The 17,073-nt window shown below is 39.5% G+C and overlaps 1 protein-coding gene across 3 annotated transcripts in view; it reads right to left on the bottom strand.

The window, feature by feature from the left end:
• FILIP1 (filamin A interacting protein 1) overlaps positions 1–17,073 on the bottom strand; it is a 185,766-nt gene that overhangs the window by 14,550 nt on the left and 154,143 nt on the right. For 2 of the 3 annotated variants that reach the window (XM_080664013.1, XM_080664015.1), the window contains 2 exons: positions 4,555–7,351; positions 616–1,434 (listed from right to left, as the gene is read on the bottom strand). In XM_080664013.1, the coding sequence (XP_080520139.1) occupies positions 1,228–1,434; positions 4,555–7,351 (3,004 nt within the window). In that variant the 3' untranslated portion in view covers positions 616–1,227. Of the gene's footprint in view, positions 1–615; positions 1,435–4,554; positions 7,352–17,073 lie in introns of those variants that run through there. The other variant, XM_080664014.1, reaches the window with a different exon arrangement.

Below are 17,073 nucleotides of genomic sequence, written 5' to 3'. Positions count from 1 at the left end.
AAATCTTGACAAATCTGCTGCCTATGTAAGACCTCATATGCTACACTGCAGGTTATTAGCCTTGAGCTCATTTGTGGTTATTTGACTATGAAGCAGTGTCTGCTTTAACATGGTTAGTCTCCCCACAAAGACACCTGGCATTTTGCATCCACACACTGCTTCGTGCTGATTAAACCATGCTTAAAATTAATGAAAATGATACAAACACAAGTAAAAATGACAGGAATAATAATCCCATTCTCTACAACACACACACACACACAAAATCATGAACTGGTTTTATATTTGCAAATAAAGTTCACAGTTAACTAAGGAAAATATTTCAATACAATTAAGCTCTGTATGATGTCATGTTTTTTCTTGGCATTAACATATCAGAATTTACTTCCTGCTATTTCCTACCCATTACAACCTCTATTGAGCCATAAGGGGCCATTTGGTGGCTCTATTCAAATCGCTCCAGGATTTAAATCAAGTGCACACTTGAATAGAGCAGGAGTATGACATTAATGGTTCTAAAATTATTGTCTATGAAACTCTGGAAATGTTTCTGAGATGACTAAATGCTCTATCTACCATATTCACAGACACACACAAATAAGTACAACTCTGTTTTAGGACTCCATATTTCATTTCCATTTTATTTCACATTCAAATTGTTTCCTGAAATCATCTCAGAGGCTTTTGTTTTTGCAAAACTTGGAGCTCCAGGCCCTGTGATAACTAGATGTTTCTTCCAGCACAAGAAGCAAATTCAGGATTTGACAGAGGCAAATGGCAATCGTTAAACTACCTCCTATTTCATAATAGAATTTTTGAAAAATCAATTATTGTGGAACAAGGCTATTAAATGTGATTTACCATTAAGAAATATGGGAGCAGGCTTTGGAGAGGAGGTCATTCAGTGCCCATATCTCACTGATAAAGAAACTGAGGTTAGTTGATGGATCCATTTTCTAGAAGCAAAACTGGGACCAGACATCAGGCACCGGCCTCAGGCCCAGCTTCCTCCACCAAGCACACGGCAAACAGTAGTTTTGTTGGTTAGTTCGCCAGCATCAAAACAGATTTACAAAATAGGAAAGACACATGGCTGTTAGTAGATTACTTTATAAACAAGATATTAAAACTTAAATTAGTACAGGTAAAGAGTTGGCACGAACGGACGAAGGTTTGTTTTCACCGTAGCAGTAGCATCTGCACAACATACCCCCTCAGCCACTGCCCTCAGCCCTTCCCCCCTCCAAGAGAGGTAGCGCTGCCGGCTGCAGATTTCTTCAGCTCTATTTTCATAGACTGAGTCTCAGCTCGAGGCTCGAATTTGGTCAGATTTCCTGCTCCTGGGGCTGCCACTACTGGCTTTCCTGCTTTCATACCTTTTGACATAGGAATGCGGGTGGGTGTAGGCCGCTGGGATGACCCATCTTGTCCTGACTGTAAGAGAAAAAAACACAGAAACACAAAGGAGATGGTCGTGAGTTTCCCCCTGAATGTGCTCACTCTGAACAAGAGCAGGACTCTGCCACAGACGACCCCTCCCCAAGCTAAATTATCGTTAGAAACTTGGGAGTCAGTATCTAATCCACTCTGCCTCCTGTTCTCCTCTCCTGAAGTATCTATGCCTAACTTCCTTCTCTTCTCAAGCTCCTACCCTACCCCCTCTCCCCTTTCTGAAGATGACCTTGCCTCCTATTTCACAGAGAAAATACAGGCCTGGCATAAACTCGGGCAGTTTTATGCCTACTGTCCCCCCAAATTACCTCCACTTTCTTTAGTCTGCAGGCCAACACTCTATCCACTAAGCCAAACCGGCTAGGGCTCCTCCACTTTCTTTAACTAGCCAGCTCTCCTTTTACCTCCTAGGAATTCCGACTCTTCTCATTTTTTACTGTCACTGATGACCACACCCTCTTTCTTGAAGTGCTTCTAAAACTCTCTTGCTATAATTTGTTACTTGAATCTCGCCCATCACATCCGGTTGTGATGACTGCTTTTTAATCTCTTGCTGGTTTGGCTCCTTGTTCCAGCTTGGCTGCCTGCAAAATGTGGGCATCACCATATTCCATTCTTAGCCCTCTTTTAATTTTTTGCTTTCACACTGAAAATCACCTCAGTTATCACCCCAGGTGTTGACAAGTTCCAGACCATAAGCCTTCAATGCTCTCCTTAAAGCAGATCCAGGTTTCCAGCTACTTCGCCAAACGTTTCCAGTGTCCCTCAGGCATCTCAAATATAACACCCCCCAAACATTACTTATCTCCTCCTCCAGACAGTAGTCTTCCTATGTTTCTTATCCTATCCACCCACACATCCAAGCCAGAAACCTCAGAGCCATCCTTCATACTCAATTTGTCATGAAATCTTCAATTCCGTCTCCAGTATAGCTCTGCCCTCATTTTCCCTGCCATAGTTCAAGCCTACACCATCTCTAGCCTGGAGAATTGCAACGGTGTCTCTGCCCTCACCCTCTGCCCCCTCCAATTTATCCTTTAAACTGTTTTATACACATATCTTTCTAAAACATAATTAGTGTAATGTTTTCAAATCATCTTTACCCTTTCAACACCCTTTATCTACTCTATGAGATTAAACACAAATTTCATAGAAAACCTGCACCTCCTCTCTTCACTATCTGGCCCCAGTTTGCCTCTCCTTCCATTCTGTCGCCATGCCTCACTGCTGCTACACAGTGGGACTGCTCGCCCTTCCCCAAACACCGCAGGCTCCTCCACACTGCCAGACCTTTGCACATGCTGTTCTCTCTACATGCACCTTCCCTTCTTGAAAATCCTTGTCTGTGAAAGCCTCCTCCTCTGTGAAGCCTTCTCTAGTGCTTCCTATGTACATACTTCTACCAGAGAACCAGAAGGTAGGTTCCAATCCTGACTCTCCCACTTAGCTGAGAACTTCTAAAGGTCCTCTTTGCAGTCAGCACCTAATTCAGTGGCTAAACTGTAGCTAGTACGCAATTAATTCAATACTTCAATAATAAATGAACAAATAAACTAGCCTCACTATTTAATTTCCCAAACTTCTTGTTCTTAATTTAATGGGATCAGATATACCTGAAGTAGGTGGGCCATTATTCAGGCCTTAGAAATCTTAGCTGTTTTGAAATCCTATTTGTCTAATTGGTCGTCACAAATGTTGCTACAGAAGGAAAGGCCATCTTGATCTGACCCTTAAAATGAGAATAAGATGTTCCAGCAGAGAATCCTGCTCACAATTACTGACACCTCCATTGTCTCTTTATAAAAATTCAAGCTATGCTCTGTATTGCCCAAAAAGCAATATTGAATTTTGACAAGAACGAGCAATTCTGAATGCTATTCAGCTCCTATAGAGCTAGTAATGAAAAGCTTTGCTGGCAAAGCAATTACTGATTCACATATGGAACTCTGTCTTGAGTCTATGTTTGTACACAGATAATTAAAAGTAAATTGTATTGAAGATATGGGAAAATAAGCCATAGCCTCTATACTTAAGTAAATAGCTTTCTTAAGAGTTTCCAATATATGTTGCAGAATTTGTTCAGAGTCTAGGAATTATAATTTCTAGTTTGCTTAAATTAATATCTAAATAGTACATGATCTTCTATAATTTCACTTACCAATTTGTCCCCAATAAATGAAGACAGTCGCTGGAAGCATTTTGAAAACTAGAATTTATTTTTAAGGTCTGGATTTTATACTTTGGACACACTTTTTTATTATCATTCCTTTAACCTTCCAGCTGGCTGTTAAGTAATATTTGTCAAGCACCTGCTCTCTGCAAGACACTATTAATAAAATATAGTATTTAGACATATAAACTCACTTCTATTTTACTTAAAAAAATTTTAATATTAAAATCTTTTAATATCATTTTTTGGAAGAAAGTATGACTATGATCATACATGATCACATATTGAATAGTGTAGCTTATAGAAATATAACCTGGGAACAGTTTAAATTTTTCTGCATGTTTTACCATTTTCCCCCAGTCTTCATTTTAAAAAGCATTTTAAACATAAAAAAAAATCAAATTTTAAACATTATCACTGTATGCTGACATTGCAAAGAGGCCATCTTTGAAAGTATTTTGGGGGGTCTCCATAATCTACATGAAAAAAATTTCCCCTCAAAATTAGCTCATGTCCAGCCTAGTGGCTCCGTTGATTGAAGCATTGTCCCGTATCCCAGAAGGTGGTGGGTTTGATTGCCAGTCAGGGCACATACCTAGGTTGTGGGTTCAATCCCTGGTCAGGGTACATATGGGAGGCAACCATTCAATGTTTCTCTCTCTGTCTCTCTCTCTCTTCTTTCCTGTTTCTTTAAAATCAATAAACATATCCTCAGGTGAAGATATATAAAAAAATAAGCTCAATTTATTAAAATATTAGGCCACTTTTTATTTTCATTTCCTGGTGTACCTAGTCCTCTAGGAAACATCTGCTAGTGGGTTCAGGTGGAGCGAGCGGCATCTGCTTTTGTTTTATTTGGGGCACTGGGTTATTCTCACCCCTCACTTCTTCCTCCCTCCCTCGCCCTGCACTTTAGAACCTCTTCTACTCACCACTGACTGGGTTCCTCGCGTGGATGCGGTTGTGACTGGAGTGATGGTGATGGTGCTTGTCACTTTGTTTGCACCAGGCCGCGAGGAGAGGTGGTTCCTGGGAGAGCGGAGGACAGTGCCGGTGGAGACCTCCTTTTCCGCTGTCACGCTGACAGGTCGGACAGTGATCACTGGACTTGCTCCTTCTGCGGAAGCCCCGGGGGACCGTTTAAACTGAGAACCTAAATGAATGTGAATTTTATTGTCTTCTGTGGTTATGATATTGGCATTGGAGTTGTATTTCCGTACTGGCGTTGGAACAGTCTGTTTTTCTGGGGTGACTTTGAGGACAGTCCTTCCCATGGGCATTTCCTGGGCATCGGGAATCTCAGCCGGGGCAGCTGATGTAGACACTGTCATTATCTGAATGGGGGATGTGGGCCTGTCTGCAAATGCGCCTCTTCCACTGTCCGGGGTTTTCTCTCTGGAATATGTGGTAATTGTGACCGGGGACATGGCTCGTTCTGTGCCGAGAATACCATCTCCACTTTTGGTTTTTTGAGACATAACATTTGGTGATGGAATAATGGTTATCCTTGGTTTCTGATTCCCTAATGTAGGAATGACGGTGGTACTAGAGAAAAATTCTTCTGATGTAGGGCTTGTTATCTCCAACGTCGCAGTACTGTTCTCGTGGTCTGGTGTCACTCGAATATGCAGGGGCTGGCCCTGCTTTGGTGAAAGAACCAGTTCTCCTGGGTGCCCTGGACTGGAATTTGTTCGGGGCCCTTTCTCTGGAGTAATCGAGGGCCCGTTTTCCCGTTTCCTCATCCAGGGAATCCACGACTTTCTCATCGTGAGCTCATTTGCTGCAGGAGGATACCTGTCGAGAACGGAGGATCGTTCCATGGGTTTTTTCAATCCCACCTGTCGAAGGTTGCTCATGATATGATTTTCTTCTTGAAAGGATTTTCGGATAAATACTGCTGGTGTTTCTTCCTCTGCTGCCTCGCTGCTGACAGCATCAGTCTGCACTCCAGTCGAGGTCACAGGAATATCTACCATTCTTCTCCCATTCATACTGGGTCTTAGAGCTCGGCTGTAACGCTTGGAAAGCTCCAGCTCTTTGGTCAGATTGAGAACCTCCTGTCCCATGTTTTTGTTCTTATTTTCTTCCTCCATAAATCTTTGTTGAAGGACAGAATAGTCCACTTGGAGCTGAGAAAGCTGATCTTCTTTGTTCATTAATTCATGAATCTTCTCTTTCAGAGCTTGCACTTCAGCTTTTAAGTCTCGACTTTTAGCCTCTTCCAACCGAAATCTATGTCTCAGCTCAGCTTCCTGGCTCACAGCCTCACCTTTCTCGATTGCTTTGTTCTTGGCAATTTGGTGCTTTATCTCCTCCAGTTGCTGAGAGAGGAAATTAGCCTTATCTTGCTCAGTTCTAAATTTCTGCTCCAGCTGATCATACTCATCCTCCGTCTTCATCAAATCCCCTTCGACCACCTCCAGTTGTTGGAGACGTTTCTTCAGTCTCTCAATTTCAAGTGTTAGTTCCTTAATCTTGTTGTCTTCTGGGCAGGTGAGCTCAGGTCCTTTTCGAGACCTTCCTCTTGTTATTTCTCTCTCCACTTCCTCTATCCCATCAAGTCTCTTCTTTAATAGGTCAACACTGCAGCTTAATTCAGATGATTTTTCTTCTTCATTTTTCAGTTTGCCTACTAACTCGTCCCTCTCTTTTGTCAAATTGTATACTCTTTCCTCCATTTCAGATTTCAGTTTTAAAAGCTTCTTACTTTCTTCAATTAGTTTTTCAGTTACATCCATAACCTTTCCTTGTTCCACCTTAAAATTTTTATTGAGTCCATCCACTTTTCTCTCTTCTTGCTTTATTTTTTCCATCATATTTTTCCTTTCATCAACCAGCATCACAGTAAATGACTTCAGCTTTGTAAGATCATCTTTTAGGCTTAATTCAGCCTTTTCCAATCTACTTTCGGAACATTCCAGTTCTTTGACTCGGCTCTTGACAACCTCCAATTCATTTAGCAGGTCTTTGGTTAAGTTCTTTTCTTTCTCTAGATTTAAATGTAGCTGGGTGCATTCAGATTTACTCTTGCTAAATGCTTCTTCCAATTTCTCCAGTTCAGACATTCTCTTCTGTAACTTCTCAACTTCAATTTTGAGCTCCCTACTATGATGTTCTTCCTCTTGTAATTTCTTCCTCAATTCCCTGCATTGGGATTCCGTTTTAGTGATCTCCTCATCTTTACCCTCCATTTCAAGCACGCGCTTCCGTAGATTTTCCACTTCTGCCATGAGGCTGGAGTTGCCACATTCCCCTTTGGCAATTTTATCTCTTAATTCCTGAAGTTCTTCCTCTGCCTTTTGAAGATTTTTGTTGGTCTCTTCTAGCTCCTCAATTCTTTGCGTTAAGCCAACCAGCTTGAGTCTAAGTTGCCTGTTGTGAGACTCTTGATTAGCCAACTTAGCATTCATCTCTTCATGCTCTTGGGAAAACCTCGAAGCCTTGTGTTCAAAATCCACTTCTAACTTGAGCAATTTCTGCCTGTCTTCTTTAGATTTGGAAGTAATGGCTTTGAGTTTTTCTTCTTCTTCCCTCAGTTTCTGAGTGAGATCCTGTACTTTCTGGCTTTGCAGGCCAAGTTGCTCAATATGCATTTGTCTCTCATCCACCAGCATGAGTGCAAAGGACTTCAGTTTCACAAGCTCATCTCTTAGTTTATTTAGCCTCTTAGCATTTTCCTTTTCTTTACGGGCTTGGTAAGCCTTTTCTTGTTCAAGGAGCTTTTTCAACCTATAAAACAAAATGCATTAAAATATTATATTTTATTATATAATATTTTTTCTACTTATATGGATTATATTTATTATAAATATTAAAGGATTAAAGCAAAAACGTTTGTCTTAGATGTTAAATAAAAATTAAAATGCTATTACAATAAGTTCTTTATCAATTGCTGCAATATCAAGGTTTAAGAAACAGCCATTAATGAAACTAATCAGAAGTCAGAATATTAATTACCCTTAGAGAGGGGTAGTGACTAGAAGTGGGCATGAAGAGGTACAGTTTCTGTTTCATGATTTATGTGTTGTTTACACAGGGTTGTTCAGCTTATAAAATTTCTGTAAGCTGAACACTTAAGATATGAGTCCCTTTCTGCATATGTATTATACTTCAATACCATGATCACTGGTAACACTTAGGTAATGCAATAATAATGACTGTTTATATAGTACTTTCTGTATTCTAGGTGCTAGAAATTATTTTATCCAATGAGCCATGTACTGCTGCTATAATCCTTATAAGGAAAATGAGACAAGGCACCTGCCACAGGTCACACAGTCAGTAAGTGGCAGATGGGGATTCAAACTCAGGCAGTAGGGTCCCAGAATCCTAGCTCCTCGCCTCTGCTCAGATGACTTCAAAAAAGAAACTTACTTTTTTTAAACTGTATTTTTATTATTGACACAATTAAGAAATTTTCTTTAAATGAAAAAGGAGGCCCAGAAAAGAAACTTCGGGTTTTCTTATTTCGTATGCGACTATCACCTGATAGGGACAAAGCAAGACCAGCTATCTGACAGAAAGCGCATCTACATAAACTGATTTTAGTTCATACCACAACTGGCACCGAATTTTGTCTCAGTTTTCTGATTTAAACAGTTTTTTTAAAGTAGAGAACTAGGTTAGGTAGGAAATCTGAATTATTCTTAACACAAATATGTGGCAGTCACAGGAATTATTATGAAATGCATTATCTCTATTGTGTTTATGTATAGCTTTAAAAACTGGAAATATAAATATGCCAGAGTACCTATTTGCCATCCTTATGTTGGTCAGTTAACTTGCACCAATTTTTTTAAATAAATCTTTATTGTTCAGATTATTACAGTTGGTCCTCTTTTCTCCCCCCATTGCTCCCCTCCACCCGGTTCCCACCCCACCCTCTGCCCTTACCCTCCACCCCTCACTGTCCTCATCCATAGGTGTACGATTTTTGTCCAGTCTCTTCCCGCACCCCCCACACCCTCTTCCCCCCTGAGAATTGTCAGTCCACTCCCCTTCTATGCCCCTGATTCTATTATATTCACCAGTTTATTCTGTTCATCAGATTTTTTATTCACTTGATTTTTAGGTTCACTTGTTGATAGATATGTATTTGTTGTTCATAATTTTTATCTTGACCTTTTTCTTCTTCCTCTTCTTAAAGAATACCTTTCAGCATTCCATATAATACTGGTTTGGTGGTGATGAACTCCTTTAACTTTTTCTTATCTGTGAAGCTCTTTATCTGCCCTGCAATTCTGAATGATAGCTTTGCTGGGTAGAGTAATCTTGGTTGTAGGTTCTTGCTATTCATCACTTTGAATATTTCTTGCCACTCCCTTCTGGCCTGCATAGTTTCTGTTGAGAAATCAGCTGACAATTATATGGATACTCCCTTGTAGGTAATTAACTGTTTTTCTCTTGCTGCTTTTAATATTCTCTCTTTGTCTTTTGCTCTTGGCATTTTAATTATGATGTGTCTTGGTGTGGTCCTCTTTGGATTCCTTTTGTTTGGGGTTCTGTGCGCTTCCTGGACTTGTAAGTCTATTTCTTTCACCAGGTGGGGGAAGTTTTTGGTCATTATTTCTTCCAATAGGTTTTTAGTATCTTGCTCTCTCTCTTCTTCTGGCACCCCCATAATTCTGATGTTGGTATGCTTGAAGTTGTCCCAGAGGCTCCTTACACTATCTTCATATTTTTGGATTATTTTTTCTTTTTGCTTTTCTGGTTGGGTGCTTTTTGCTTCTTCGTATTTCAAATCTTTGACTTGATTCTTGTGATCCTCTCGTCTGCTGTTGGATCTCTGTATATTATTCTTTATTTAAGTCAGTGTATGCTTACTTTCTAGGTTGTCCTTTTTCATATCCTCAAGGGTCTCACTAAATTTATTGGCGGTTTCTAGAAGATTCTTGAGTAACCTTATAACCGTGGTTTTGCACTCTATATCCAGTCGTTTGCTTTCCTCCATTACTGTCATTTGTGACCTGTTTCTTTTTTCCCACATTTTGGCTGCTTCCCTGAGTTGATAGAGTGGCTTTGTGTGCTAGGAGTCCTATAGGGCCCAGTGGCTCAGCCTCCCCAGTTACCTAAGGTGGACACTCTTGGTGTACCCCTTAGTGGGCTCTGTGCACAGTCTTGTTGTAGTTAAGCCTTGATTGTTGTTGGTATCACTGGGAGGAATTGACCTCCAGGTCAACTGGCTGTGAGGATCAACTGTGTCTACGATGGGAGAACTTCTGTGCTGGGACACCCTTATGGGGCAGGACTTGCTTCAGTGGGGCTTTGGTGCTCACTGAGTCTGCCCCCTGAGTGTGTCCCTTATGGATCTGAGGCATTGTAATCTGGATGGTCCCACTCTGACCCCTGGGTACACTGGCTCTTGGATCTCCAAGGAGGTGCAAATTTAGCCTCTGCCTGAGGCCACCCAGCAGAAGCTATGGAGAGATCTGCAGATTCCTCTTCTTTGTTTGCGGTTTGGAGGTGCCCAGATGAGGCCCAGCTGTGAAGCAATGCAAGCTGCTATGGAGCCTTGGGCCTTCTTTTGGATGTTCTGGGGCTCTCTGACCCAGCTGCAGTTTGTTAGGTAATTTTAGATTGCAAAGGGGCAGACCATTCATATGCAAAAGCCTCTGTGCACAGCTGGGGTGGGGTTGTAAATTGGGTGTGGCGGGGTCTCAAGGAATCAACAGGGCAGAGCAAACAGCAATGGCTTCCCATCAACCCTGCCCTAAGAGGCCCCTGGGTCTCAGTGCCCCGCGGTAATCCCTGCAAGCACCTCTGAGAGAAAACTGCCCTTGTGTTCTGGCCCGATGCCAGACAGTCCAGTTTCTCCCTGTATGAGTCTGGGTCCCCAGAGTCTCACCCGGAACTGGAGTTCAGAGCAGTCAGGAGCTTGTGTCTCCCTCCCGATTGAAAAAGACAATCACGTACTCAGTTGCCAGCCCGTTTCCGTGCACGGGCGCCTCTGTACCTCCGCACTTCACTTCCTCTGAGTCTCAGTGTGCTTTTCTCTTTCCTTCTAGTTGTAGAATTTCCACTCAGCCAGCCTTCCTGTGGTTCTGGATGATGTCCGTTTTGTCTTTTAGTTGTAGTTTTGAAGTGGTTGTGCAAGGCAGCAAGTTCAGGTGTTTACCTATGCCACCATCTTGGTTTCTCCTTGCACCAATTTTTAATAGTTATTTACAACTACCCATAAAAAAGTTAAAATAAAAATCATATTCATCATGGGTGTAAGAATGCATTTTAGTAATTTATGTTTATAAGAGAGGCAAGTTATAAACAACCACTAACATGTACTTGCTTAAGTATATTTTTAAAAATATATTTTGTGCCTTATTTATTCTGAATGATTTATTTCATATTTATGACTAATAGCTAATCAGCTGTTAGCCAAGTAAACAGAAGTTAATAGTCTCACATTGCATTGTGTAAGAAATGATAGACATACATATAGAAGCTCTTTATAATCAAAGCCAGTGTCAGATAATTACTATAAAAATACTTCTGATTATGTCATTAATATTTTTTAATGGCATTTATTTTTAGAAACCATAACCTGTGTCTAAGTGTCTATTAACTAAATACATAACTTCCAAAACCCAGTATGACTTTATTCCTAAAATAGGAGAAAAAGATTGTTTTCAAATCCTATGGACTTGCTTGAGCAATACTGTAATGGCTTCACTAAATGTGGTTCTTACATGTATAAAAGGGCATTTTGTTGAACATCTTCTCTTTTTATTTGGAGCCAAAACAACTGAAGCAATGTCACAGAACTGTAGAGTAGGAGGGACTTCAGCGGATGTCTGCAAATTTCTTTACCTAAACCAGATTGTCAGAAATGGATTCACTGAGAACATCAATGCTTTCAACTCTAAAATTAAATTTAAAACTTCTCAAGGTATTTGTTTGAGTATTCTATGCCTCTCTGGTATTTGAAGCAGTGGTTTGAAGTGGTTAACCATAGCTGAATCTTAATTCCAGCTCTGCCATTTTTCTAACTGGGTTACATCCGGCCAGTCACTGAAACTCTCTAACCCTGATTTATCACCTCTTATCCACTCTCCTCTCTGCCCAACTTGCCATTCTTCAACCACATGCTGATTCTAAAAATATTAGCATAAAAAGGAAATAAACCAGAAGATCAAGACTAAGAAGATGAATTAGTACCTGATTCTTATCAGCAGTTACAGGCAGAGCCTTAAGTATCCTGAAACCAAATTTATTCTTGGCAAGTTCTTTATTTTCTGCAAGCATTTTATCTTATTTAGAGGACAAAAGGAAGACAAATAAATGATCTAATAGATTTTTCAAAATCCTCTTGCCTTTCTTAATAACTATTAAATATATTCCTCACTTTTCAACCTAAATAAAACTATTTTTTCACTTGCAAGTGTGTCATTTATAAACATGTTAGGAAGTTCAATTGTCTTCAACTAGAAGACTTTAAAATGTAGGCACAAATGTTCTAGTTGTATATGGTACATACATTTGTCAAGACTCATTGTATATTCAAAATTGGTGAATATTATTAAATATAAATTATATGTCCATAAAAAAGCATAGTAAGAAAAATAATTAAAAAAAAAAAGTCCTGGAAAGTATTCCAAGATATCAAATAAAGAAAGTTGTAAACAAATATTATAAAAGACTGACTTAAAATACAAAATAGGTTATTAACCTTATGGTAGAAAGAAGTGAAAGCAGAAGTCAGAAAGGTAAAGAGGGCTAACATTTTCAGTTGGGATTGGAGAGATTCACAAGAAAATTTGTTTTGGGGAAATAATGTTTCAGGTACTAGAAAACCTCTAATCCTAATAATATTTCAAGAGGCTCTTAAAAGCCCATCACAAACTCCAACATTTGCTAATACATAATTTTTAAAAAAATGAAGACTAGAAAGAAAGGTCTTTGATAATAAAACATTTATCAACTACCTATTACGTACTAGGCAGTGTGTTAAATACTTTAGTATTCATTTCATTTTCATAACAACTTTTTGAGCAAGATATTTTACTGTGCCATTTTATAAATAAGGAAGTTGATTTAATCAATGAAGCAGGACTAAAGGAGAAGGTTGGGATTTTGGACCAGATCTGTTTGACCATAAACAATGCACTTTTAACAACAATGCTCTTCCTCAAATAGATATTGCTAGAACGGTTCAAATTTGTAAGACTTTGTGTTTATTTAGGTTAAACTTTATTTTGCTTGATTCATTCTATCCTTATGGAATTGTCAAGGTCCTCCTTGGACTCTGTCTTATCACCCAATAGATCATCTTATATCTGAAATATTAAAGCATTCAAGCATTGGGTCAATGGCAAAATGACCCCAATCACTAATAAAAAAGGCAGGTCAGTGCACAGAGGCCTTCAAACACTCTCAAGATCTCCCTCCTGCTGGCACCAACCTATTCAGTAGCATGGACATTGTCATTCAATTAGCTATGAACCCACTGGGCTGTTATTCCTTATCTCTTCTGAGCTCCCAAATCCTCCCCAAGAACCTGTTTTGACCACATCTTCCTCATGTCAATCAACTACAACCAAATTCTTCCAGATACTGGGGCTCAAAATCTAGACATATTTGAGTCCTCTCCTCTCACATCCCCACATTCAATTCTTCAGCAGATCTTGTCTACTCTACCTTCAAGTCAGAGAAAGACAAGTACCATATGATTTCACACATATGTGGAATCTAATGAACAAAATGAACTAACAAGCAAAATAGAAACAGAATTATAGATAGAGAGCAGGCTGACAGCTGTCAGGGTGGGGGTCTGCTGTGTGGAGGGTCAAAGAATTGAGGGGAAAAAAGAGAAAGAACTCATTGACATGGACATTAGTGTGGTGATTTGGGGAGGGTACGTGGAGGTGGAAAAGGGTATAGGGGGATAAATGGTGATGAAAATAAAATTAAAAATTAAAATACTTTTATCTAAATAAACTAAAATCATGTCATTGAGAAAAGAGAAGGGGGTATACATGGTGATTTTTAGGAACCAGAAGTCATAGGGTTTGGTGAGAAGATTGAGTGAGGATAAAGAGGCTGAAATTTGGACAGACTCTTTAGCTTCTAGCTAGGGTAGTTAATTTGATGTCAGTGCTTACCAAATATAGGATAATATAAGGGAAACACACTTGGAGGGGAAGACCATGGTGTTCTGGAAAAGTACAATGACTTGAGGTTCCTGAGAACCCACATGTGGAATTCTTATTGGTAGGCTTGCTGTTCAGGAAATACCCAGGGAGAGTCTCCAGGGAATGGTGTCATCTAAAGCCATAAGAAAGGAAGGGGTAAGCAAGTGATGTATAGACATAAGGGAGGAAAAGGAGTAAGAACAGAAAAAAATATATGAGATGTAAAAACACAGAGAACTCAATGAGAGAGCCTGAGCAGGGATAGCCAGAGAGACAAGCAATAGTGCATTCATTCCCAGATGCCAAGAAGGCAGAGAGAAGCATAAGGAACAGGCAGGGTGCACGATGCCAAACACTCTGAAGAGATCAGAAAAATGTCCATTGTTTTCACTTAGATTCAAATTTTAAAAACTTTTTTTCTATTGGACTTGTCAGTATGTACTTCATTATGAGTAATTTCAGTGGAGTTAGGGAACAATATACAGATTTTACAGAGAGGAAGGGAGAGAAAGAGTTAGAAACATCGATGAGAGAGAAACATCGATCAGCTGCCTCCTGCACACTCCCTACTGGGGATGTGCCCACAACCAAGGTACATGCCCTTGACCAGAATCGAACCTGGGACCCTTGAGTCCACAGGTCGATGCTCTAGCCACTGAGCCAAACCAGTCGGGGCTAAGAAATATTCTTACCAAAAAAAATTAAACCAAAATCAGATCAAGCTCCTGTAACTAATTGCTACTTTATAAGAAAGACAGGGGCAAGAAATATACTAAATGACATTGTGATGACACAATCAGAAAAAACCCCACACAATGTAGGGAACTATAGGATAAAAAAGAAAACTAGTTGTGTGTTTTTCCCCCAATAAATAAACTGCAAGAAAAAAGAGTGGCGGAGGGAAAGTTAGACTAAAAGAAATTTAGAAAACATATCTACTAACTATAATCTATTTGGGTTCTTATTCAAATATTTTTTTTAAATGAGACAGTTGGAAAAATATGTTAAAATTATTATTAAATTTTAGGTGTGATAAAGAATTTTGATAATATACTTTTAAAATCCTTATTTTTTAGAAATACATATTGAAATATTTATGAATAAAATGTTATGTATGGAATTTATATCAAAAATAATTCAGGGGAGTGGGGACAGGTGAAATCAGACTGGTCATAAATTAATTATAAAAAGTAAGTGATGGTTCATTATACTATTTTCTTAATTTTTTGTTGTTTTTTTCTTTTGTTAATTCTCAATGCAGGATATTTTTTTCCATTGATTTTGTTTTTTAGAGAGGGAGGAGAGAGAGAGAGAGAGAGAGAGAGAGAGAGAGAGAGAGAGAGAAACATCGATGTGAAAGATACAGATTGATTGGTTGCCTCCTGCACCCTGCCCTGGGCTGGGGATCAAACATGCAACCCAGGTACGTGCCCTTGACCAGGAATCAAACCCACGACCCTCCAGTTTGCAGGCCAGTGCTCTAACTACTGAGTCATGCTGGCCAGGGCCTATTCTCTTTATTTTTGTAAGTGTTCGAAGTTTTCCATTATAAAGTTTTTAAATCCTTTTTTATAATCTTTAGCTTCTCTCCCCACTCTCTCTACCCTCTCTACCCCCCAAGTCTCAGCAACTTTGGTATCTGCTCATATTTTTACTTTCCTTACAGTGCCACGTGACTCTCACATTTGTCTGTGATTGTGGGTGATTCTTTCGTTCCTTTCCACGTTTATGAAATTAAGCTTGTTAGAGATTTTTTTCTTCCCCATTGGGATTGATTTGATGCTTTGTCAAATTTATCCTAGGAAAGGCATCTTCACACTGTTCTGTTCACAGATATTTGTTAATCTATCTTTCCTTTTAGAGTATGAGGACAATTTTTTTTTGTTGGGGAACAGGGGAAGTGAGGGTTTCTTTAACCTTATCCGGTTTACCACCCTTGAGATAAACACCTTCTCTAGAACAGTTGTCAATCAGGGCCACACTTCTATTCATTCTCACTTCTCTTCCTTGAAAAGTAAACCATGTAAGATTCATAGGTTCTTTACCCCAACGTTCCTGACACTCCCATTTCTTCAATCATTTCTCCAAATTTATCAGCATTAGCCCTAGAGCAGCAATTTTCTCTTTGCTTCCTTTAGATGTTGCCACTTGTCACCATCTCGGTCTCATTTTGAAACACTCACTGACATCATCTTAAAGGACGCCTAGGTTTGTTGCTTAGCCAGACCATGCTAATATCCCTTCTCATTATTTCCCTTCCCTTTCACTATATTTATTCTTCTTCAACTCTCCCTATGTGTATGCTTTCCTCTCTGTCTTTCAAGAGAAAAGGCAGGTAAAAACTAGCAAGGATTTGATAGTAATTAAAGATGAATAAACCTGAAAAGAGTCAAGCTTGCATGCAGTTAGAAGTTTTGAATCACAATGCATTTTTTCCCAACTAGAGCATAGGGCAGAGCTAAGCAGCTTGGTAACATGACAGGACATGGTTTCACCAAATGATTCAGAAAGAAGTGCTACTTTTTCATAAATCACCTCAGTTCCTCAAGATGGAGACTATTATAATAATTATCCAGAATTAACCTAATATCCCCAATATACTGCACAGGGCTAGGATTAGGGTGCGGTGGATAAGGCTGGGTTATGCAGCTGCAGAGTAAGATCCCATTCTCATTTGAAATTTTTGTTTTGTCCAGTATGGGGTTTCTGCACTAATTTTTTTTAAATAATGCATTAAAATATTGTATATCTTAATTAGTGAGTTTTTCTGAATCCCCTTAAATTTTGTGTCCAAGATAAGAGCCTCATTTGCCTCACCCTAGTCCCAGCCTGAGCACTGAATGCTAGATAATCATTTTATATATATGAAAAAAAGAGTGGATCCTTCATAATAGATACAAACTTTTGAGCAGTATTACAGAGTGTCTGATTTCAAACATTTTGACCCTGGTCCAGTGTAGTGGGGCCGAGGCCTATCTCACCTATTCTCACAATAAAAAAGAATTGGTGATAAAAACTGAAAGAGAATAAAATAAAATCAGGAAACTTTTGGCCAGCAGCTTTTATGAACTGCTTTTACTTCGTAAGAGAAAACCCTACAGTTAAACACATGATTATCTATACATATAAAGAGGTAATATGCTAATTGACCATTACGGTGTCCCAGTAACAACCAATTTGCATATTGACAGACCAGCAGGTGCGCGAGCAGCTGGTGGACTTGTGTGAGGTTTGCTTCCCTGCCCCTGGCGCCGGAGTCCTCTTTTTCTCCCGGGTGCATGCACCTGACAAACACCCCTGTGACACCGCGCCCCATCCGAGAGCACT

This window comes from Plecotus auritus, assembly GCF_963455305.1.
Source record: "Plecotus auritus genome assembly, chromosome: 4".
NCBI classification, from domain to species: domain Eukaryota; kingdom Metazoa; phylum Chordata; class Mammalia; order Chiroptera; family Vespertilionidae; genus Plecotus; species Plecotus auritus.
This window is presented reverse-complemented; position numbering and strand designations above follow the sequence as displayed.